The following is a 24436-nucleotide window of genomic DNA, read 5'->3' on the forward strand; positions in this document are numbered from 1 at the left end:
AGATGAAATTGTGTGTAATAATGACCATTAACATTAACAGCCTAGCCTATGTTAATAGCAGCAAGTCAACTTGGAGTTGGAGCATTAAAAAAAAAGGTTCGTTGTTTGGTTGTTCCTCCCTTGTGTCCACAGAATAAATAAAGCAGATGTAATTGTCAAGGCAAGCACAACCCTTATATTCCTTGATTCCCTAAACCCACAAACCGGGAATCAAAACCACGTGAAATCCCCATCTGCACACAACCTGTTCGACGAAATGTCTGTTTCCTGCGGAGCCGGCGTGCTGGGCTGTATGCGCTGGGCATGGAAGCGCTGCACCTACATCGGCTCCGACGACAGCGCCACCTGGCCCCCCGCCACACCCGACGAGTTCCACCCCATCCCCCGCTCCTGCCGCACCATCCTCGCCGTCTACCAGCCCGGCCCACTACGAGCAGACCCGCGGCCACGCGCCCCCCTACTTGATCTGCACGGGTTTTTTCTATTTTTGTTCTAGGATAGAACTTAGCTTCCTCGTTTGTACTAGACTTTTTTTTTTGTTCCGAATTTGAGAGAGACGCATGAGGGTCATGCGTCTCCTTTTAATGAGACGCATGACGATTATGCGTCTTTCATAAAGACGCATGATCGTCATGCGTCTCTCTTTTTTTTCGGTTTTTTTTAACGACGCATGAGGGTCATGCGTCTTAGGGAGAGACGCATGATCCTCATGCGCCTCTTATTTTTTTAAATTTTAATAGACGACGCATGAGCGTCATGCGTCTTAGGGAGAGACGCATGAGGCTCATGCATCTCTAACTCGAATTAAATCAGACGTTGGCGAGGCAGTAGCTCATTCAAACGCGACAGAAAATAGAGAAAGGCGAGCGAACTCGGCGATTTTCCTTGGCAATTCCGGCGAATCCGACGATTCCCTCTCGTGTTCCGGTAAGTTTCAGTCAATCCTTCAACACTCCTTCCTTATTTGTTGTTTATTTGCATAGTTTGTTTAGATTTCCCCTAATTTTTGTAAATTAGGGTTTATAACAAATTGCTTAATTTTGGCCGATTTTTTGTTGTTTAGTTAATTGTAATGGATTTTAGTGGCTAAATTCATTCTATTGTATAGTTATTCATATGTTTGAGATGTTTGGTGTTGTGATTTTGGTTGTTATTGGAGAATAAAGTATAGGTTGAATTGCATCTTTTAATTTAACCTTCTAATTTAGTAGTTATATGTAAATTAGGCCTTATAAAGCATGAATGGTGTTGAATTGGAGTGAATCAATCATTTGGTTTATGATGTGCTGTTATTTTGAAGATGAATTTGAATGGATATGTAATTTGTGTTGTAAATGTGAGTTTGTAATTGTTGTTTCGTGAATATGTACTTAGATTAGATGGAGACTTCAAGTTCTAGCGGACAATTATTATATGCACCCGAAGACCCGTCCGTGCTATGTATGCAGAAACATCACATTTCAAATAAACTAATGAAAGAGGGCACAACACAAGTTTTTAAAGTCCGAAGGACAGAAAGTAAGACTTGGGACGTCGACATTCATATGGAGGTTAGGTATTGGCTTGACTCCTTTGGTTTCAAAGGCGTGATGGATTGTGGGAGGTCGATGAAGGTCGACAATGAGCTGATCACGGCCTTGATTGAGCGTTGGAGGCCGGAGACGCACACTTTCCATCTGTCGATCGGTGAGGCGACGATCACCTTGGAAGATGTGCAAGCCATTTGGGGCTTGAGGGCGGACGGTCACGTTTTCACAGGGCGTGACTATCATGACAACTTTCCAGATTGGACCAGCAAGTGCCGCGATCTGTTGGGATGGATACCGGATACATCCACAGAGACAAAGCAAGGCGGTCTGCTGATGACCGCGCTGATCAACCAGACGAGGATACCTCTGGGTGATGACCTACCTCCGTACGTATACTTGCAAAGGGCACGTATCCATGCCCTAATTTTATTAGGAGGTCTCATTCTACCAGACACCACGGGGTGTAAGGTTCCATTTATGTGGTTGAATGCGCTTGGGGATCCGGAAGAGGTGAAGACTATTAGTTGGGGAAGTGCGGCATTGGCCTACCTTTATCATTATCTGTGCGAGGCTTCCATGGATAAGAGGAAAGAGTTGGGCGGTCCTATGATCCTTCTGCAGCTATGGGCGTGGGAAAGAATGCCCACATTGATGCCTCGGTTCATAGGACCAATCGTGCATGAGCCATATAAGCCATGTGGCGCCAGGTATATATCTAAATATTAATTTATTTTTACAGCTTGGGTTATTTTCTTACATCAATATTATGTATATGTGGAAAGGAACAACGCAGATAGGAAATGCTTCTAGATACTCGGTTGAGCATTACCGTGACCAGATATCTCTGATTAGACCTGACCAGGTGAATATTATTTCTAATTTAGATTTAATTTATGAATTTATTATGAAGTTAATTTGGCGTTTGCATTACTGTTTTGTAGTTTATCTGGACGCCATACGCACAGTGCATACTCCCTGACTATTGCAGAGATGTGGATGGATGCTCTTTGTGCTATACCTACTTGGTATGTTGGGCCTATGTCGAGGCCCATGAGGCTGGGCGAGTGCGGCGACAATTCAATCGGTACCAGGATATACCTCCATTTGTAGACAGGATGCTATAGAATGCCGGTCATTTGGGCAAAACTGATCGGCGTGGTAAGAAGGGCAACAACTGGAGAAACACGCACCAGTTCTACATTGGGGAGTGGGACTTGAGGCATGAACGGTTCCAGGCAACCGAATACGCTGCACCGATGTCGATGAATATTCTTATTAGCCCGGGGTATATGGCGTGGTATAACAGGATTACCGTGACGTACCTGACTCATCCCGGGGCACGGTCCACTGCTGGGATGAACGAGTCGGCTGCTGCGATGAGTCTATTTGTAAGTTTGTTATATTAAACTATATGCTTTCATGTGATATAGATTGTTTCGTATTGATATTTGTATCATTATGTTGTCTAGGTTGAGGGTTTTCAGCAGGTTTTCCATTTAACAACGGAAAACGAAATGGACCCACGAGTGCGCCAGATTCGAGGAATTGTTAGGAATGTCCTCGAATCTACGGGGAACGCTGATGACATGGAGTACCCCGCTTCTCAACATCAGGATGTGTGAAGAACGAACCTACGGTTGTGATGATCGAAATGCAAATTAATGAAATGACAACATGCAAGGAAGAACACAAGCGAATTACGTGGTTCGGCGTAAGCCTACATCCACGGGCAGAATCTGGTGTGTTTCTTTATTGATCACTCGAGAAATTACAAACATGAGAGCACTCAAAACTCTCAAGAATTTACAAGATGGAAAACCCTCAACTCGCCCGAAAACTTCTTGCTTCGAGAGCTAAAAACGCACAGCTGAAAGATAACACTTCCTCTCTTGAATTCTCTCTCTATCACTTTTGATTTCTGTTGTTGTTGTTTCCGGAATGAATCGCAACTCCCTTAAGAAGTATCGATCAAGAAAACCGCCGAACAGCTTCCTTTGCCGAACAGCTTCCTTTTGCCGAATAGCTTCCAATTGCTGAACAGCTTCCAATTGCCGAACAGCTTCCAATTGCCGAACAGCTTCCTTTTGCCGAACAGCTTCCTTTTGCCGAACACGGTTATAACCGTTTCCAACGGCTAGTTCCTGTTTTGGTTCCCAACGGCTATTTCCTGACTTGATTCTTCCACCAGCTCAATCCGATCTTGATGAGCTCAAACACTAACAAATCCTCCACCTTTGAGCAATCTAAGATCCATCACCACCAGTTCCACCTTCCTTCCCATACTTACAAATTTCGGACCACCCCAACCAAATCCAAGCAATGTCGGAACTTGGATCTTGGTAGGGCTTTAGTAAGTGCATCAGCCGCATTGTGCTCGGTGCTGACCTTCTCAATCTTCACCGCACCCTTCTCAACCTCATCTCGAATGAAATGCAGCCTCACGTCTATATGTTTGCTGCGTTCATGATATGTCTGATGTTTCGAGAGACAAATCGCGCTATTGCTGTCGCACTTGATCACAACATTCTCTTGCTTCACCCCAAAATCACCAACTATACCCCTAAGCCAGAAGCTTTCCTTTACTGCCTCAGCAAGAGCTATATACTCTGCCTCCGTCGTCGATAGAGCCACCACGGATTGGAGATTAGACTTCCAGCTCACCGCGGAGCCGAACAAGGTAAATATGTACCCAGATTGTGAGCGCCTATTATCAAGGTTAGCTACATAATCTGAATCGCAAAACCCAATAATGCTATCCTTATCTCCTTCATTCTCTGATTTGAATATTATTCCCAGATCACTACTTCCTTTGAGATACTTGAGAATCCCTTTCAAAGCCAACCAGTGCTCTCTTCCCGGACAGGACATGTATCTGCTCACCACGCTTACCGCATGAGAAATATCAGGCCTTGTGCATATCATCATATACATCACACTCCCAACTATGTTGGAATAAGGTATCTGGCTCATCTCTCTTTCTTCTTGCTGATTTCTGGGACATTGTGATTTGGACAGCTTAGTCTGTTGTGATAGTGGAATTGAGGTTGCTCTACTCTTGTCAATCTGATATTTGCGCAGTACTTTCTGAATGTAGCCTTCTTGGGACAACCACAACACCCTCTTATCTGCATTTCTGAATATATCCATTCCCAAAATCTTGCTAGCACTCCCCAGATCCTTGATTTCAAATCCCTTTTTCAATAAGGCTTTCACCCTATCTAGCTCCTGTCTATCTGGTCCAGCAAGCAAGATGTCGTCTACATATAATAGCAAATACACAGCAGGTCCCTCAGACTTTGATTTGAAGTAGACACAACTATCATATCTGGAATTTGTAAATCCCATACTCTGCATATGTTCATCAAACTTGATATGCCATTGTCTACTTGCTTGCTTCAAACCGTATAGACTTTTATTTAGTAGACAAACCTTATCTTCACTCCCATGTATCACAAATCCCTCTGGCTGATTCATGTATATAGTTTCCTCAAGCTCTCCATGAAGAAAGACTGTCTTCACATCAAGTTGGTCCAAAAACCAACTTCTTTGAGCAACTATAGCTAGCAAAATTCTGATTGAGGCATGCTTTACCACTGGAGAAAATACTTCATTATAGTCTATTCCCTCATCTTGTGTGAACCCCCGAGCTACAAGCCTAGCCTTGAACCTAATCTTGTTCCCAACCTCCAACTTTTTCTTGTATATCCACTTACAACTCACTGGTTTTTGTGTGGAAGGTCTCTTCACAAGCACCCATGTCTTGTTCTTGATCAGGGACTGTATTTCATCTATCATAGCCTCCATCCACTGCTTGCTCTCCTTAGAACTCATAGCTTCCTTGAAGCTTGAAGGCTCTGCATACTCTATGTTTTCTGCAACACATAGTGCATATAGCAAGTATTCTTCTTCACTGTATCTTGTAGATGGTTTAGGGATTCTTCTGACCCTATCTCTGGCTAGAACATAGTCACCCAAATCCTGCTGCTCTTCTTCAGGGTTCAAGACATCAGCATCTGCTTCTTCTTGTTCACTATGATTTCCCATCTGCTGTTCAGGCTCAGCAATTCTATCTGCTCCAGAAACCTCCACCTGAACTGATTCCTCAGCCTCCTCAGGTTCTGGAACACCCATCTCCACCATCCTCTCAGGCTCTGGTTCTTTCTCAGAATGAGATGGCCTCTGGCTCTCTTGAGCCTTTTCTAGAAATGGCATCCTACTTTCTTCAAATTGCACATCTCTAGAGATAATAACTTTCTGATTTCCTGGCTCTATGCACCACAGTCTGTAGCCCTTCACTCCCTTTTGGTATCCAATCATCACACATCTCAAAGCCCTTGGCTCCAACTTACTTTGCTTGATGTGTGCATAAGCCATACAACCAAAAATCTTCATATTCGAATAATCCATGGCCTTTCCATACCATCTCTGATCAGGAGTGTCAAAAGCTATAGCTGAAGAAGGACTTCTATTGATGAGAACTGCTGCCATACTCACAGCCTCACCCCAGAATCTCTTAGCCATTCCAGAGCCAAAGAGCATACATCTAACTCGCTCTAGGATGGTTCTATTCATGCGCTCAGCAACTCCATTCTGTTGGGGATTAGATGGAGATGTCCTATGCCTCTTCATACCTTTCTGCTTGCAGAAAAAATCAAACTCCCCACTCAGAAATTCCAGCCCATTATCAGTTCTTAAACACTTCAAAGAACACCCTTTCTCCACCTCCACTTCCTTACACCACTCCTTGAATTTCATGAATGTCTCTGACTTTTCCTTCAAGATAAACACCCATAATTTTCTAGAAAAATCATCAATAATGGATAGAAAGTATCTACCTCCACCCAATGAAGCTGGTGTAGCTGGGCCCCACAAGTCACTGTGGGCATAGTCTAGTGGTGACTTTGAGCTGTGAATTCCTCTTCCATAGGGCAGTTTCTTACTCTTTCCGAGCACACATTGCTCACACAAACCCAACTGCTCATTGGGATTTTCCAGCTTAATCAGCTCCTTCTTGGCCAATTCTTTAATTCCAGTTTCTCCCAAGTGTCCGAGTCTGAGATGCCACATTCTTAAGTCTAATACCTGCACCAGATTCACAGATCCAGTAACCACACTTGCCTTTAGATAGTATAGGCTTCTCTTTCTCTCAGCCATCATAACAACATCACCATTCTTGACGATGTTCATAATCCCATCAGATAATATGCAATTATATCCTGCTGCATCCAACACTCCAATAGAGATCAAATTCCTCTTAATCTCTGGAATAAACCTCACACCAGTGAGTAACCTGATGGAGCCATTATGAAGTCTAAGCCTGATGGACCCAATTCCTCTGATTCTGCATATCTGGTCATTTCCTAACAAAACTGATCCAGCTGCATTCTTGATTTCCTCAAAATGACTTCTAGTTGGACACATGTGGAAGCTACATCCAGAATCCATGATCCATGGAAGTTCTTCCATGTCCTCAGTCACACACAGAGCCTCCGGGACCACCAACTCTTCTGCAATATCAGCATTGTTCTTGCCATTCTCTTCCTCGGCCTGCTTCTTCTTCCAAACCCAACAATTCTTCTTTATGTGGCCTGGTTTCTTGCAGTGATGGCATGATCTGGTCTCTTTCCAGTCAGCTGTCTTGTTTTTCCATGGCTTCTTCTGTGACTTTCTTTTCACATTCTTCTTGTGATCAGCAACACTCAGACTCTCAGACACCATTTCAGTGGACTTTGGATTAGATTTCTGGATTTCCTTGAGCTTTAGAGCAGAGTACACCTCTTCATATCCAATCTTGGACTCTCTACCAAGAAGTATAGCATCCTTGAAATGCTCATAACTTGGTGGCAAGGAATTCAACAACATCAGAGCCTTGTCCTCATCTTTAATCTCTTCATCAATGTTCTCAAGATCATCGATGCATTTCCCAAATTCTTCGAGCTGTTCCAACACACCTTTTCCATCAGCAATCTTGAAAGTGAGAAGTTTCTGCTTCAGGTGCAGCCGATTTGCCAAGGATTTGGCCATGTATAATGACTCCAACTTGGACCAAACTCCAGCCGCTGTCTCCTCCTTTGAAACTTCTCTGAGGACTCTGTCATTGAGGTTGAGTATCAAGGTACTATATGCCTTGTACTCTCTGTCTTGAGCCTTTGCCTTCTCCTTTTCATCAGGCTCGGGCTTCTCCTCCTCATTACTGCCTCCACCATTTAGGGTTTCCCATAAACCCTGTTGCATCAAGATTGCTTTCATCTTCAGCCTCCATAGGCCAAAATCATTTCGGCCTGTGAACTTTTCAACATCAAACCTTGCTGCAGCCATTATTCAAACAGGTTGAGCGCCTTCTTGAGGAAAAAACAAAGAAAGAACTCCCAAAACTTTATGCTTTCTCGATCAATTCAGTGGACGAATTTCCCACAGACGGCGCCACGTTGTGAAGAACGAACCTACGGTTGTGATGATCGAAATGCAAATTAATGAAATGACAACATGCAAGGAAGAACACAAGCGAATTACGTGGTTCGGCGTAAGCCTACATCCACGGGCAGAATCTGGTGTGTTTCTTTATTGATCACTCGAGAAATTACAAACATGAGAGCACTCAAAACTCTCAAGAATTTACAAGATGGAAAACCCTCAACTCGCCCGAAAACTTCTTGCTTCGAGAGCTAAAAACGCACAGCTGAAAGATAACACTTCCTCTCTTGAATTCTCTCTCTATCACTTTTGATTTCTGTTGTTGTTGTTTCCGGAATGAATCGCAACTCCCTTAAGAAGTATCGATCAAGAAAACCGCCGAACAGCTTCCTTTGCCGAACAGCTTCCTTTTGCCGAATAGCTTCCAATTGCTGAACAGCTTCCAATTGCCGAACAGCTTCCAATTGCCGAACAGCTTCCTTTTGCCGAACAGCTTCCTTTTGCCGAACACGGTTATAACCGTTTCCAACGGCTAGTTCCTGTTTTGGTTCCCAACGGCTATTTCCTGACTTGATTCTTCCACCAGCTCAATCCGATCTTGATGAGCTCAAACACTAACAGGATGTGCCCATGCATTATCAACCAGAAGTAGTTCCACGGCGTCGTGGAATGTCTGGTGTTCGGACTGGGGGACACGGCTTCACGAAGCAGTTTAGGATGTCGCAGCCGCATCCCGACTATGTAGCACCAGAGCCGCAGAATCCAGAGCATGACCCACCCCAGTGGTCTTCATACCCGGCGCATGAGTCTCAGTCGCAGTGGTACCGTCCTCTGTATTCTCCAAGCCAGCCTGAGCCCGATTGGGATCGTCGCCCATATTCACAAAGCCAAGACGTGCCGCAATGGAGTGGGGCCCGAGCGTCGGTCGATTCATTCTTCCAGCATTATCAGATCGTGCCTCCTGAACAAGTTGAAGAAGAGGATGATGATGAAGGAGAAGAAGGAAATGACAACATAGAGGAGGAAAATGAGGACGACGACGTTATTCAGGGGATTCCTACCCAACCTCGACCAGCTGCGGAGGGTTCATCACGTGGCGGGGTTGGGAAGCTCATGAGCAAAGTGTACAAGAGGTTGTCGACAAGGAAGAATAAGGGCATTGAACCGTCGAAATACATTTCATCGTCGTATAAGTAGCACGTCATTTCAGGTACCTTGGTTATTTAAGTTAGATGGTCTAACAAAAATATATTAATCATTTAAGAACTATAATAGATGGTTTGTGGTTACATGTTGAATGCAGGTTGTGTGTGCGACAGTTGCCGGCTCGCCCTAATTGGTGCTCGAATCGATCGAAATCGGCTTGTGCGATGGCTTTGCTTGAATGTTTTGAGCGGTGACATGAAATGGATAATTTGTGGTGCTGAAGCTTATCCTGTTAGCTACTTTGTTAAAATTTTGAGATTATCATTATTTATGATACGTGTATTCTTAGAGTAGTAGTTTTATGATTTCAAGAATTGTTTGATCTTCTAATTGTTTGATATATTTTATTTTGCCTTTTTGTTTAGTAAAATCCTCTGTTTTTATTAAGAAATGAAAAAAAATGCAGTCGATGTAGAATTCTTCTCCAAAATATCTCATATTCTGCCTTCCGCGCCACTGATTTAAGCAAGTTTCGTGAAATTTAAAAAATAAGAGACGCATGAGGGAGATGCGTCTTTACCTGTGACGCATGACCCTCATGCGTCGTTAAAAAAAGAAAATACATAGATGAAGCATGCGGAGTCCAAACGATTCGCCCGGTCGGGCAATTTTATGTTTCAAAAAGCCCGGTCGGGCGAATTGTCTGGACTCCGCATGCTTCATCTATGTATTTTCTTTTTTTTAACGACGCATGAGGGTCATGTGTCACAGGTAAAGACGCATCTCCCTCATGCGTCTCTTAGTTTTAATTTCACGAACGACGCATGATGCTCATGCGTCTTAGTGGGTGACGCATGAGAATCATGCGTCACTAACTTGCTTAGTTTTGGAGAAGAATTCTACATCTACTGCATTTTTTTCATGTTTCGGTCTATTTTGAAACAAGTATATAATGCGTTTCGAATTGCATCAAAAAATTGAAATAATTGAAATGCAATAGCCTCATCATTTATAAAACATGTCAATGTTCAGATAAATACAAAATGGAACAAAGTCTTCAATTCATTCAAAATGCAGCAACAAACTCAATAGTTGAAATGCAATTGTCACATGCTTTTTGTCCAACACTGTCTTCACCTACACAGGTCCTGTTACAACAGAAAGAGTATGATTTCTCATTGAACGAAACATCAAAAATATATGAAAATCAAAATTTGAGATGAAAAAATACCTGCACTGCAAATGATAACAATTCCTACATAACACGACCGACTGTGCAATTTCTTCGGTCATGTCCCTCTACGCTGCAGTTCCTGCACTTGCGGGGAGCTCTCGGTTCATCATCCTCGCGGACATCCATTTGATTAGGAATCCTCCTTGTTCTGCCTCGTCCGCGCTTTCGAGGAAGCAACTGCTCAGGGGTGATACGCAATTTCCATCCAGGTCTTTCCCAATAGTCTTCATGCCTTGGTGCTATAAATGAGCTATCATAGTACTGTGCTTCCCATGTAGCTTTGTGGTTGTGTTTATCAATGAGTTCAAACATAGAGTTACCTCTATCTCTGGCAACGGTGCATGCATGTGAACAAGGAACTCTCCACATCTGCCACTTCCCACAACTGCACTTTGACTCCATAAACTCGACGTCTTGTCTGTTATTGCCATTTGCCTGTCCCTTTTCGACACGTGGACGACTTCGAATTTGGTAATGACCTAGTTCTCGGGCAAGTACTGAACAGTAATGCAATTGCCCCTTCGCATCATTCGCAGCAAGTTTGTCCCTCACCCACGGGGTCAACTGACCTTCGGTATGTTGTATTTCTGTCTTTCTATCTGCCCACCATTCCACTGTCCTCCAAAAGGTCAGATCAACTGCAGCTCTAATTGGCAACTCTCTTATACCTCTCAACACGTTGTTGTAGCTCTCTGACATGTTTGTTGAGGGCACCCCCCATCTCAGTTCATCATCGTAACAAAGGGACCAGTTTTCTTTTTTGGCTTTGTTGAGCTCGTGTATTGCAACAAGACTTTCCTCCCGTAGTGCACGTCGCCTTCGCATGTATTTGCGTACTTGAGTTGTGACACCCAATGCCCATATCATGCCTTTCGCTTTAGCTCCCTTACCCTTAAGCTTCGACAAGATATTTTTCCTCACATGGATCAAACAAAATTTGTGGTGACATATCGGCGGCTTTTTCCATTCATCAGAACGCATAGCCTTAAGGATTCCTTTATGCCTATCCGAAATGATGCACACCTCCCTTTGGTACTTCACCACATGAATTCTGACATGATCCAAAAACCACTCCCAACTGTCCCCAGTTTCTTCATCAACAACAGCATATGCGATAGGGAGACATTTTTTGTTAGCATCAACACCACAAGCAACAAGCAACTTACCTTTAAATCTTCCTCGAAGGTGAGTCCCGTCTATTGTTAAAACTGGTTGGCACTCTTGGAAAGCATGTATAGAAGGCCCAAGTGCCCAGAAAACGTAATAGAAGACTTTAGTACGGCCCTGGCTCAACAACTCGTTATGCCCCCACTCAACGATCGTGCATGGATTCCTATTCTGCAGTTCAAGCATGTAGCTTGGCAAATCCCTAAATGACTCCTCCCATCCACCAAATACAATCTCTAAAGCCCTTCTCCGTGCATACCATGCCTTCTTATAACTGATTACCACATGAAATTTGTCATGAACAAAATTTCTTACGGCTGCGGCACTGAACTCGGCATTTTTTAGCAACTGATGGCGAATACACAAAGCAATCATTGGTGACGAAAAGTTAGCATGTCCTCTGTCATTACGATGGCCGACACAACTATGGCGTCCCCACCACTTCCTAATCTCCCACATATCATCATGGGCCATGTGTGTAACAGAAACTTCCCACCGACATTCATTCGCTTTTTCAGCGTCGGTCTCGCTGATAATAGCTGTCCCATCTTCTGTCCTCCCTGCTGGATATTTGCACATGGCATGCCACCTTCCTAATTTGCTCTCAACCACCCTAAATTGCCGGTGTTGCCTCAGACTCCACATAGTAATGGCAGTCTTCACATGCAGCTTGCTATCAAATTTTGTTCCCGCATTAATCCGATATGGGTGTTCTTCATCCCAGTACATGGTACTGCGTTCATTACCACCTTCAAGTACCTCAGAATGACCACTCAGCAGTCTGCGAAAATATTTCAACCCAGTGTGAACGTATTCTGGAAGTGGTTGTTCACCTTGCACGACGGGTTTATACACTACCTCCTTATCACTAGAGTCAGCACAGGAATCATCACTTAAAATATCATCGGACGATGATGACGACAATGGTGGATCAAGGTCTCCTCGTACAACATGAACATCATCATGCTCTTGTACATTCTCTTGAGTATTCAATCCAACATCAGCATCATCTGCAACATCTGTTATCTCATTCATACCGCAATCAATGCTCATAGGTTCAAACCTCGTAGATGATCCAACACCATGATCAACAATTGGTGGAATGAAGGCATTTCCAACAGACGAATACTCAACAAATAATTCAATATGCCGAGTAGAATTTATAACCACATTGAACATAAACAACACACTTTCATCACTGTCAACCCCAGTACATGCAAAACTGGTACCGGTACCCAAGAAACAATGCCTCCAAGATATTTCGATGGAGTGTTGATTTGAATCTATTCTTATCTTAGCACATATCATTGCAACTAATTCAGAGAATGAAACACATGAATTCAATACGATGGAAGCTCTCGCACGAGGAGGATCATAACAAATGCCCACTTGAGGATGTTGAAATATTCTACCACCCCAATATAAACTCACGAAAACTTGCATGATTTCTGCAAAAATATATATACAAACCAACAACAATTAAAGACAATTTTTTTCAATAAACCCTAATTTAGTAAATTTCAAATAACTTTATCAAAAACCCTAATAATATGCAAATAAACAACAAATACGGTAGCAATGTTGAAAGATTGAAGGAAACTTACCGAAATATGAAGGGAATCGCCAAGAAATCGCCAAGGAAATCGCCAAGTTTTGTCTTCCTCTCTTTCTCTCGCGTATACTGCCTATTCTGCCGTCCTGGAACTGATTTAAGCAAGTTAGAGACGCATGATCCTCATGCGTCTCTCCCTAAGACGCATGACTCTCATGCGTCGTCTATTAAAATTTAAAAAAATAAGAGACGCATGAGGATCATGCGTCTCTCCCTAAGACGCATGACCCTCATGCGTCGTTAAAAAAAACCGAAAAAAAAGAGAGACGCATGACGATCATGCGTCTTTATGAAAGACGCATAATCGTCATGCGTCTCATTAAAAGGAGACGCATGACCCTCATGCGTCTCTCCCAAATCTGGAAAAAAAAAGTCTAGTACAAACGAGGAAGCTAAGTTCTATCCTAGAACAAAAATAGAAAAAACCCTGATCTGCACGGATCACGAAAACCGCGAGATAGTCCTGGCCATCCGCGGCCTGAACCTGGCAAGCCAGAGCGACTACCGCTTGCTGCTCGACAACCGGCTCGGGATGCAGATGTTCGACGGCGGATACGTGCACAACGGGCTGCTGAAGTCCGCGTTGTGGGTGCTGAAAAGAGAGTCTGAGATGCTGAGGAGGCTGTGGGAGGAGAATGGGAAGGGGTACAAGATGGTGTTTGCTGGGCATTCTCTCGGGTCGGGCGTTGCGGCTCTGATGACTGTCATCGTCGCCAACCATGGCGACCAACTTGGCGGTGTTCCAAGGAGCTTGTTGAGGTGCTACGCAGTAGCCCCTGCCCGGTGCATGTCGCTCAACCTCGCCGTTAAATACGCCGATATCATACACTCGGTGGTGTTGCAGGTTTGTCTAAGCATAGTAGCTAAGCAATTACAAGATCTGAGCATAGTAGCTCAGATCGGAATGTGGATGCGAAGAGCACATGTGGCGCATAACGGTTATGCGTCACATGTGCTCTCACAAATCTGGAATTGAAATTTTTTCTTTCCCAATTTGGGAAGTTAATTTCTATATTACACCCAAGGAAGAATTTCGCCTATATAGCTCATCTTCCATATGCTAAAAACATTTTGAATTTTTGAATTGATGCTCTCATTTTGGCATTGTCAGGATGATTTCCTGCCAAGAACACCAACTCCACTAGAAGACATTTTCAAATCTGTTTTCTGGTGAGTTTGGACCAGCAAACTAGTACTAATCCTTTAATATTATGAAATATTATTCGGTTTTTGCCTCTTAAAAAGAGTGAAATTTACCATCATTTAAACCAGGCCGTAATGCTTTGAACCCTGCTTGTTATTTCTCGTGTGCCTGAGGGATACGTTCATACCCGAAGGCAGAAAACTCAAAGACCAAAGACGACTGTATGCCCCTGGTCGGATGTATCATATCGTAGAAAGAAAGTTTTGCCGGTAAACTGCTATAGACGAACAAAACTTGTTTCAGCACAATTACATTGATTTATCTGACACTAATTCTACAATTCGCCATAACAGATGTGGAAGATATCCTCCGGAGGTTAGAACAGCTATTCCCGTGGATGGAAGATTCGAGCATATCGTCTTGTCGTGCAACGCTACATCTGATCATGCTATTGTTTGGATAGAAAAAGAGGCAGAGAAGGCCTTGAAAGTAAGCATTTGCATCCTCTTCTCGTTTTCACTTCCGTTTTTGAATTTTAATGATGTCTACGCGCTCTATTCTCGTGATGCAGAATATGCAGGAGCTTAATACAGAGACCGTAACTACTCCGCCAGGGGTACAGAAATTCAACAGGAAGCTGACATTAGAAAAGGAGCACAAGGATGCGTTGGAGAGAGCCGTAAGTTTGAATATACCTCATGCTGAAACGTCATACGAAGAATCATATGGGAACAATGAAGAACAAGATGGGAAATTGGAAACTTGCATCAACAACACAGGAGATTCCTCGGAAAAGGGAAAACCTGTTTGTAAAGACGCGAGGACCAACTGGGACGAAGTTGTTGGGAGGCTTTTCAAGAAACACGAATCCGGGAAGATGCTCCTGAAAAGAGATGTCACTGACTCCATAAAATGCTCATCTTCTATTTAACCATTTTCTGCAAATTTGTATCTATTTTTTATCACCATTCTTTTCTCTAAACTAACTTGTAGCAATATTATATTGTGCATACTATTGTAAAACACTATACATTATTATCTTATGGTATATATATTGCAACAACTGAAAAGGGAAGGTAAACTATATATTTTTAAAATCCTTTTGGGTCACAGATATATCATACCTGAATGTGGATAACCGTCCGCCTGTTTGAACTAGAAAAGTGTCGTCGTAATTGTCAAGCCCCTTGCGTTGTTAATTCAATATGCATCAACAATGCACGGTCCCGCACACATGTGGCTCATACACGTCCACTGGCACATGAAGCTCAACTACATAGACTACCAGCGTGTTAAGATCGTCATCACCAACTTCGACTACGGGATGAACTTCACACAGTGAGTCCACATCTCACACGTCTTGTTTGAGTCATCTTCTACGAGGACCTAGTCATGTAGCCGGGGAGTTTGAAAATGTTCAATCTGAGACTCTTGAAGAAGAACAGGGATATGTTTGTTTACACTCGAACAGGGATGAGTGTTTCCAAGGAAGATTTACTTAAATGGGGATGAATGCCAACTTCCACCTCCTGCTGCTTATCCCATTTTACCTAACTCTGCACACAAATATTTCATCCCATTTTCAACATTTGCAGCTTTCATGGGTTTGCACATTACTGTTACAAATCAATAGAGAGTTCTCAATGAAATTGAACAGTAGCAAATGAATAAAATCAACAATAGCAATGACTCAGCTCATAACAAGTAGATTGCAGAAGGAAAGCAACAAGCTAGTCATCTCTACTGAAAAGACTCCTTAACATATTCCCTATCTTATATCTGCAAGATTAAGAATGGAAAGCCCGACAATAATTTAAACTCAAAGAAAATGCCGCAATAACTTGGTGTTATCTAACAACCACAATACACCAAATTAGGGTAATTTATGAGATTGATGATAAAAGGCTGACGAAAAAATAAAGAAGCATTTAATTTATAGAAATGAGACAGGGGATTTGCCAATACCCTCTCAGCCTCGGTCAGATCTGGAAAATCTAGCTCACCTAAACAGTTGATCAACGAAAATTACGTTCTGGTGAATCAATGAGATTGAAATCGAACCGACGACGTCGAGCGGCAGAGTGAAGCTGATATATTCAAAAGAATGATTCACAAAATTAATGACACTGAGACTAAAAACAACATTTCAAAAAATAAAAAACAGAAAACAGAGGTGAAAAACTTACAAATATTTGTACAAAACTGAAGAAAATTAGCCCGGTGAAGAATGAGGCAGGTGGACAGCGAGCAGATATCAGACAGCTAGTAAGATAGTTGGAAAAATCCCCCTTAAAATGGATGTAAAATGGTGCAAATATTTTTCAATAATTTTTCATCCAGCACACAAATTTATACAACAATTTATAGCTGATACAAGTACATGAAGAAATCAGATATAAGAATGCAGAATTCATAAATACTCCTTCTGCTAGGAATTTAACAATTACGGGAAAAATATGCATTTATTCACCAATTGAAGATTCAGAGCTATGATAACATATTATACCTTTGATCATTGGAACCTACAAGAAATGTGAAGCTTTCGATCGCGGACTGTGCAATGATAACATATTATAAACTGCAGAAAGGTTGCGGGACAATTGAAATGCCTGTTCCTTTTTTACTAGACTAGCAATCAATCTTTTATTTTGGTCTCAGGGTACCGTTCAGTTCAATCTATATATACAGAGAAGTAATCAATCCATTGTTTCGTCAGAATTCAGAGTTATGAAGTAATGCTATTGCATGTTCCTTTTACTGCACATTTTCTAGTCTTGCCCAATAGTCTGTAACTCAAGGTAACAGACAAGTATTTTAAGGGAAATAAGAAAGGAAATAAAGGTGCATGGTCTTGAACAAAGACGGAAACTTTCTTCATGTTTGAAATTGACTACCCAACAAAAATTACAACAGAAAATAATGGTTTCTATCTTCATACTTATACAGTTGAAGTAGTGAATCTGGAATGGATTTCCACCTGTGACTGTGATCATGAATTTAAAATTTTGAACATGAATTCAACTATCAAATTGCCCTTTCATTAAGTTGGTATACATAATTACACATTCAATCAGCTTGAAAGTATAACAGAAAGAATGCATACTATTTGGTTCACTATACTCAAATATTTCAGCAAAAACTAAATTGCTGGTAAATGGCCTGTCTGAACTAGATGTTTTATTGCCTTAACAAAATTGTAATCAAATTGAGGACATTACTAAAACACTTACAACAGTGTAGAGAGTTTTTCCAAACTTCGAAGTACCATGTGCAGTTTTGGATCAACATCATTTCTTGCAACAAACTCATGAACTGCATCTTTAACCTGAATCCAACTTCTACCAGGAACCTTTCCTTTAATTCTCTCTCTCATTTTGTTCCTTACGTTAACCACTCTACCCCATTCGTTCTTACTAGCATACATATTAGATATGAGCACCGAGGCTCCTCCTCTCTCTTTCAAAAGCTCGATCTTTCTTAAAACTGCTTCACCAAACTCCAACTCATTGTGAAGCCTACAACTACTCAGTAAAGATCCCAATACAGCCAGATTAGGCTCCATCGGCATGCTCTCAACAACACTATAAGCTTGTTTAATCATCCCAGCTCTTCCCAAGAGATCAACAATGCATCCATAGTGACGAAGGTCAGGCTTAATTTTGTACCTTCTCCACATCAACTCAAAAATGCACAAACCTTGGTCGAGCAGGCCAGAGTGTGCGCATGCTGAAAGAATCGCGACAAGGGTCACTGCATCGGGTGCAAGTCCGTGGAGCGGATCCATTTGAGAGAACACACACAGTGCATCTAGTCCTCGGCCATGCATACCATATGCTGTGATAACGGCCGTCCAAGAATACAAATCCTTCTTCACATTCTGAATTTCATCTAAAACTCTAGTTGCGTTGCTTAAATCTCCACATTTTGCATAGGCATCAATCAGGGAATTAGAAATAGAAACGTCAGTTTCGATCCATCCAGCCTTCTCTAATAAAGCGTGGAAGCATTTAGTAAGATTTGCATATCCTAGACCACCACAAGCTGACATTGCAGAGATGGTGGTGACAACATTTGGATGTGGTTGGGAGTCATCGGCCATCAAATCTTTGAAAACTCGAAGTGCTTCCATGTAATTGGAATGTGCGACAAGCCCGGATATCAAGCTCGTCCATGTAATGACATCTTTGTTCGACATTTCATCGAACACATTCCGTGCATCCATTTCCGAGTCCCGAATTGCATAGGCACTGAGTACGGAATTCTGAACAAACAAATTGTGATTGAAACCGAATTTCAGAGCATGGCAATGAACTTGTTTCACAAAAAACAGATCCAAACTAGACCCACCAGCCTGGAGCAAGAATGTGAATGTATATGTGTCGGGGAGTATTCTTTCTCTAACCATTTTCGTGTAAAAATGCAGAGCAATCATGGGATCTAACCCGGAGAAGAATCTAATCAGGGTATTCCAGGAAAAAATATTGGGTCTTTTGATCCTACTGAAGATCTGAATTCCAAACTCAGAATTTTCGATACGGTTACATTCTTCTGACTCGACCAAGCTCAAATAGAGTATGCGACTCATGATGAAGGGGTTGCGGTGAAGACCCGTTACAAATACGTAAGCAACAAATTGCTTGAGATGATGAAGTGTTTTCATCCATCCTTTCTCGAAAAGTTGCAACCTGGGGTGCCTTTGAAACAATTGGTTGTTTTGAACCCAGTTGGAAGAATCAGGTTGCGACGAACAACTGAATCTTCTCTGAAGACTTAGCAGCGGCAGGGATGATTCTGGTAGTTGCTTAAGAATAACAAATTGATTATTTGGGAAAAGATTTTTGAATGGCATTCCAAAGTCGGTAATTGATGATGCTCTAGAAATTTAGTGACTTTCGTGTTGAAAGATTTCCCCTGATTGCCTTCACCTCCGTTCCTTCAACTAATCAATGATTTAGAGTTAATTCAGTAAACAATAGAGCTCTAATTGCAATAACACAAAACAGAATACAAAATAACCCAAGCCCTAATTTGAGGTGAAGAACAGCAAACTAACTTGAATAGAGAAGGGTGGCTGATGGAGGTGGTGGCTGGCAGGCCACACGCGTCGGAGGTCAAGCAATCTATACATAACAACACTTCAAGTGCAACATAGTCATCCTCATAGCCTTCAAATGCTTCTTCCTCTTCTTCTTGCTCTAATTCTTCTTCATGAATCCTTTCTTGATGTGCTGCAGTCCTTGTGTCTTTCTTAGAAGCTCGAACAAAACTAGATGATGTGAAAAAACTCTTTTCTTTTTTTTTTGACCTAGCATATGTTGTAGACTCTCCAATTCCCGAAGCCTCATAAGCAGTTTCCTGGTCTAGTGTACCGCCATCAAAAACCAAAATATTGTCGTGTTTACAACTTCAACATCGTCTAATTCTCCAACCAACCATTCGTTACACTCATCAATGTCGTTGAGTGAAATGAGATCAATTTTTTCTTTAATATCGCATCTTTCACACAATTTTTGTTGTATTTAACCCACACCAAATCATGCATCTTCTTATTTTCAAATCTATTTTTCTTTTTTGAATGAATCTATCACACAAAAATAATTATATCTTGTTAATATTAGATTAGAAAAATTCAAGAAATATTTAAAAAGTAACTAAATTACTCGAAAACACTCCAATTGCGCTCACACCAGGATGCACTACATGTTAAGTTTAAGATATTGATAGCAAGTCTTTGCAACTTCGGAGCATCATGACCATAGTTCTTCGACCATTGAACTGCAAAACAGAATAATTTAATAGTGAATATTTGATTATCAATTATGGTAATCTATGTAGCAATATTTATACTTAAGTGTCATATAAAAATTTAAAACATATATACACATTAAAAGTTAAAATAAATAGTTTTTCACTGGTGATAATTTTTTCCCATATCGCACGGTAAATTTGTGACCAAACATGTCGCCACTACTTGTGTAAAGTACCATCTCATCAAATGCCTCGTCGTGATCTTCTTTATTTGGCCACGAATTTGCAGTGCTACATAGAAAAATATTAGCTTTAGGTGAGAAACTATTTATTCCAATTTTTAGTTTTGCATATATGTTTTAAATTGATAGTGAAGTATAAATATTGCTACATAGATTACTACAATTGATAATCAAATATCCACTATTATATTGTTCTATTTTGCAGCTCAATGGTAGAAGAAGTATGGCCATGATGCTCCAAATTTGCAAACACTTGCTATCAAGATCATGAGCTTAACATATAGCGCTTTCAGGTGTGAGCGCAATTGGAGTGTTTTGGAGCAAGTAGTGATATAGTTGTATTTTAAATATATATCGAATTTTCAGTACTAATATAATTCTATATTTAACAAGGTGATAGATTCATTCAAAAAGAGAGAAATAGGTTTGAAAATAAGAAGATGCATGATTTGGTGTATGTTAAATACAACAAAATATTGTGTGAAAGGCACGATATTAGAGATAAAATTGATCTCATTTCATTCAACGACATTGATGAGTGTAACTAGTGGTTGGTTGGGGAATTAGGATGATGCTGAAGTTGTTAGCCCCGACAATAATTTGGTTTTTTATGGCTATACACTTGACTGAAACTGCTTATGAGGCTTCGGGAATTGGAGAGCCTACAACATATACTAGGACCAAAAAAAGAAAGGAGTCTTCCACATCATCGAGTTTTGTTCAAGGTTCTAAGAAAGACACAAGGACCACAACCACGTCAAGGAAAGGAAAAGAAAAATTGTTGCTTGTGGCTTGAACAAGGAGAAGAGGAAGAAGAATTTGAAGGCGATGAGGATGACTATGTTGCGCTTGATGATGGGGATGAGGAGTGAAGACACTTGACTATAGACATTGCATTTTACTTTGCGTTTTTATTATTGAGTGGAGACCTTAATTTTAAACATAGAATTGTTTTACTTTATGTTTCAACTACTAATTTTTATTTGGATATTATATTTTCTAAACTTTTGCATCTTATGTTATGTATTACTCTCTCCGTCCCAGTTTAAGAGTGCCTTTTAGTTATGGCACGAGTTTTAAGAAAAGAGTTGGCGTGTATAATAAATGAAGTTGTTGGAGTGTGTAATAAATGAAGTGAGGTAGTGGTAGGTGGGACCCTTTTGACTTTTTGGATGTAAAAGGTGTTTGTTTTGGTTTATTTTTATGAAAATAATGGCATTGAGTGTAAATTTCATGAATAATGAGGTTAAATTTTATGTCCAGATATGGTAAATTCTAAATAGGACTCTTAAACTGGGACGGACTTAAATGGAAAATGGGACTCTTAAACTGGGACGGAGGGAGTATATTTTACTGTTTTATTTATCTATGCATCGACCGCCATAATACCCCTATGTCGACCACCATATCCCTATGGCAGTTGTTGACCGACCGCCATATGCTGCCATTAATAACACTAATTATGATACGTCTACTCATATCAATATTTAACTCCATGTTTCAAACATGATATTCATAATCTCATACCGTCCATTTATAATATCATTTTCAGTCAAAGCCTTGAATCACTATTTCTTTCGGTCACGCACCATTTTCATTCCCCAACGACTTTTTGTGGTTTATTCACCTTCATAATATCACCCACATATTCCATATCAATTTATCAATACAAAGGGTGTTGCAATAAGTAAATTCTTTAAACGTCTAAGGTATTTATCATGACTTACAAATATGTGTAAATTAGAACTACACAATAGAAAAGTTTCTCCAAATTACTCTTATTAGTAACATACCTTTATTTCTTCTTTTAACTTTTAGAGCTTTTAAAATTCACTGCATAACACTATCTTTAAATAATAAACTGCTTTTTCTCAGAGCAACCTAGGGGTCGATCCCTGTACCACACAAGAAACCCCTTGGTGTCTAGTTTAATTTTTTTTTTAAAAGTAATCCCCAAAACTCCAAGGGATTAAGGAGTTATGGCAATTTCATTTCAGCCTGCCAGTTTGTGTGACAGTTTCTGCCGTCTGTTTTGTGGGAATTTTTAAAATAGCAAACATTGATGATATAAGTCGAAACATTGATGATATAAGTCGAAATTTTAAAGAGGTCTTCGTAAGACATGATAATATCTAAAGAAAATTTTATAATAGGATTTTCAACACATGGGGATGGCTGAATCTGACCAGTACAGTAGGGAAAGAACAATACTAAGTACAAGTTAATATTTGTGTCATTGAGTAATTCCCTCAAACACTTCATGCTCAACAGAAACACAATATAGTTGTGTATATTTTGGATCTAATCTTAAACCAAACAAGGCAGATTCCCCCTTTTTTTCCTAATTCACACACTCTCTTTAAAAATTTAGATCAACAATCATCTTCTCCATGGTTCTTTACAACCCCATAACACAAGCTTCAATTTCTTCTTACTTTTTAAGTTCTAACCAAAATCATACTTACACGTATCAATTGCAATTTTAAACTCAATTAAATACATGAAACTAAATTCTCTATTTGATCCCAAGGTTTTAGACCGAGCTTCATCTATAAGAAAAATTAAACAATTGAAGCATAATCTTAAATTATTCAGCCGACACCTATTTTAATTTGAGAATTGGTTTTTACACACTATTGTTAATGTGTTCTTCCTCCAAGGACTAATTCTATAGCTAATTCAAACCAATATGACAAAATCCAACAAGAACAAGAATAAAAAGGCCATTGTTCGGTTCTTCCCCTCTCCAAACAAACATAGAAATTTCTTTTATCTGTCTATCAATTTCATGTGCTTAGAAGATGACATAATAACAAAAGGGGCAGAAAACTTACAATTTCTTTTTTAAAAAATCAAATATGAGAAATTGGTTCTTCAAGCTTGAAGCCACTAAAATTGAGGTGTGGTGTTGGACGATTCAGGGCAGCGGCTGAACACCGGCGGGGCGGCGGCGCCTGAAGTCAGGGATGTTCTATTTTGCTCTATTTTTTCTCTTATTTTTTTCCTGTACCGGAGTGAGATAGTAGTGATTTTACCAGGGATGTTAATCGGATCAATCCAACAGGTTTGGAGCTTTGGGCCAATACTATTCGGATTATAGGTTAATCGGATGTGGATTAATTGAGTTGTGCTCTTATCAAGTTATTATAAATATTCACCGCTAATCCTATATATTCATGTTCGGACTGGCCCATCAGGTTGTAGTGCATAATAATGAAAAATAGTTAAATTTGTATAAGGGAAACGGATCGGGTAGTTTGTTTTAAAATTTTGCAGTTATGAGTATGCCCGCTACCCGCGCGGTATACCCGTTAAACCCGATAATACCCGTTATTTTTAGGGTTAGGGTTTTAAAATATTTTATTTTAGTTAATTAGTTTTAAGTTTATATATAATCAGTTTGTATTAAACTTTTGAATGGTGATTTAATTTTAGGCATGCTTATGTTTCTATCATATTTGCTTATTTGAAATTTGGATTTGCATTATATTTTATACGTAGTCATATTATATTTAAGAGATGAGAAATCACCATATTTGTGCATAATTAATAGTTGAAAATTATGCAAATACAACAAAGTAAAAAAAAATACTACAAATCTAAGATCATAGTGTAGCAACTAGCAACAATCCCAAAATCCACTCTAGAATTACAAACATGTACATAAAATTATTGTATTAGATGACTAGCATTGATGATAAGTGAAAACTAAAAGCATAATACCATTGAATAATTAATACACAATTCAAATTATGCATATGGGTTTGGGTACCCGCAACTGCTCGGGTTACCCATATAACTCCACGGGTCGTGATTGGGTAGTATAATATTGAAGTTTTTGTTAGGATCGTCGACTGCAACATTAGTTTGATATTTTCCGCTTTGGGTCAAGCCCGCACGGATTTGTTTTTGGGTCACTCCCAAAAGGCCTCAAACTAATTGGGGTTGGACAGGAATTATATACACCTTCCAACTTCCCTCCCTCATCCAATGTGGGATGAGTTTGTAACCCAACAAACCTCCCCTCAAACCGAGACCACACCGGGAACGCAGTTGACACGAACATGGGTCGTTCCAGCCCTGGCCCCTGGGTCATCCTGGGCCCGACCCTAACCCGAGTCCTTCAGGGCCCGACCCTAACCGGGGCTCATCCAGGCACAACCCATAGCCACCTGGGCTATGATACCACTTGTTAGGATC

At 40.7% G+C, this 24436-nt stretch overlaps 3 protein-coding genes and 1 long non-coding RNA gene across 14 annotated transcripts; 3 read left to right on the forward strand and 1 right to left on the reverse strand.

The window, feature by feature from the left end:
• Positions 1–57: 57 nt before the first annotated feature.
• Positions 58–15177, forward strand: LOC121764879. Its single transcript, XM_042160907.1, has 7 exons — positions 58–423; positions 5162–5204; positions 13500–13946; positions 14214–14272; positions 14387–14515; positions 14600–14735; positions 14818–15177. Exons 1-7 carry the CDS (start codon positions 257–259, stop codon positions 15175–15177), a joined length of 1341 nt encoding a protein of 446 aa, XP_042016841.1. The 5' UTR covers positions 58–256.
• Positions 705–3271, forward strand: LOC121764881. 2 transcript variants are annotated; one of them, XR_006042647.1, is made up of 5 exons: positions 705–927; positions 1375–2236; positions 2312–2391; positions 2471–2917; positions 2999–3271. It is a non-coding gene; the product is annotated as an uncharacterized LOC121764881 (long non-coding RNA). The 2 variants fall into 2 exon arrangements; XR_006042648.1 differs by having other exon boundaries at positions 1380–2236.
• LOC121764880 (AP-3 complex subunit beta-2-like) lies at positions 8442–9563 on the forward strand. The gene is made up of 2 exons (XM_042160908.1): positions 8442–9153; positions 9247–9563. Exon 1 carries the CDS (start codon positions 8574–8576, stop codon positions 9138–9140), a length of 567 nt encoding a protein of 188 aa, XP_042016842.1. The 5' UTR covers positions 8442–8573; the 3' UTR covers positions 9141–9153; positions 9247–9563.
• On the reverse strand, positions 14808–23381 carry LOC121764877 (putative pentatricopeptide repeat-containing protein At3g28640). 10 transcript variants are annotated; one of them, XM_042160899.1, is made up of 9 exons: positions 23071–23380; positions 20231–20285; positions 19300–20021; positions 17477–19185; positions 16433–16508; positions 16250–16333; positions 15371–15802; positions 15050–15129; positions 14808–14947 (listed from the first exon to the last, which is right to left on the reverse strand). In XM_042160899.1, the coding sequence occupies exons 4-6, from the start codon at positions 19093–19095 to the stop codon at positions 16262–16264; spliced, it is 1767 nt and encodes a 588-aa protein (XP_042016833.1). In that variant the 5' UTR covers positions 19096–19185; positions 19300–20021; positions 20231–20285; positions 23071–23380; the 3' UTR covers positions 14808–14947; positions 15050–15129; positions 15371–15802; positions 16250–16261. The 10 variants fall into 10 exon arrangements, with proteins under 10 accessions (XP_042016833.1, XP_042016831.1, XP_042016832.1 ...); XM_042160897.1 differs by lacking the exon at positions 20231–20285; XM_042160898.1 differs by having other exon boundaries at positions 19300–20285.
• Positions 23382–24436: the final 1055 nt, after the last annotated feature.

This window comes from Salvia splendens, chromosome 14, assembly GCF_004379255.2.
Source record: "Salvia splendens isolate huo1 chromosome 14, SspV2, whole genome shotgun sequence".
Lineage (NCBI taxonomy): Eukaryota > Viridiplantae > Streptophyta > Magnoliopsida > Lamiales > Lamiaceae > Salvia > Salvia splendens.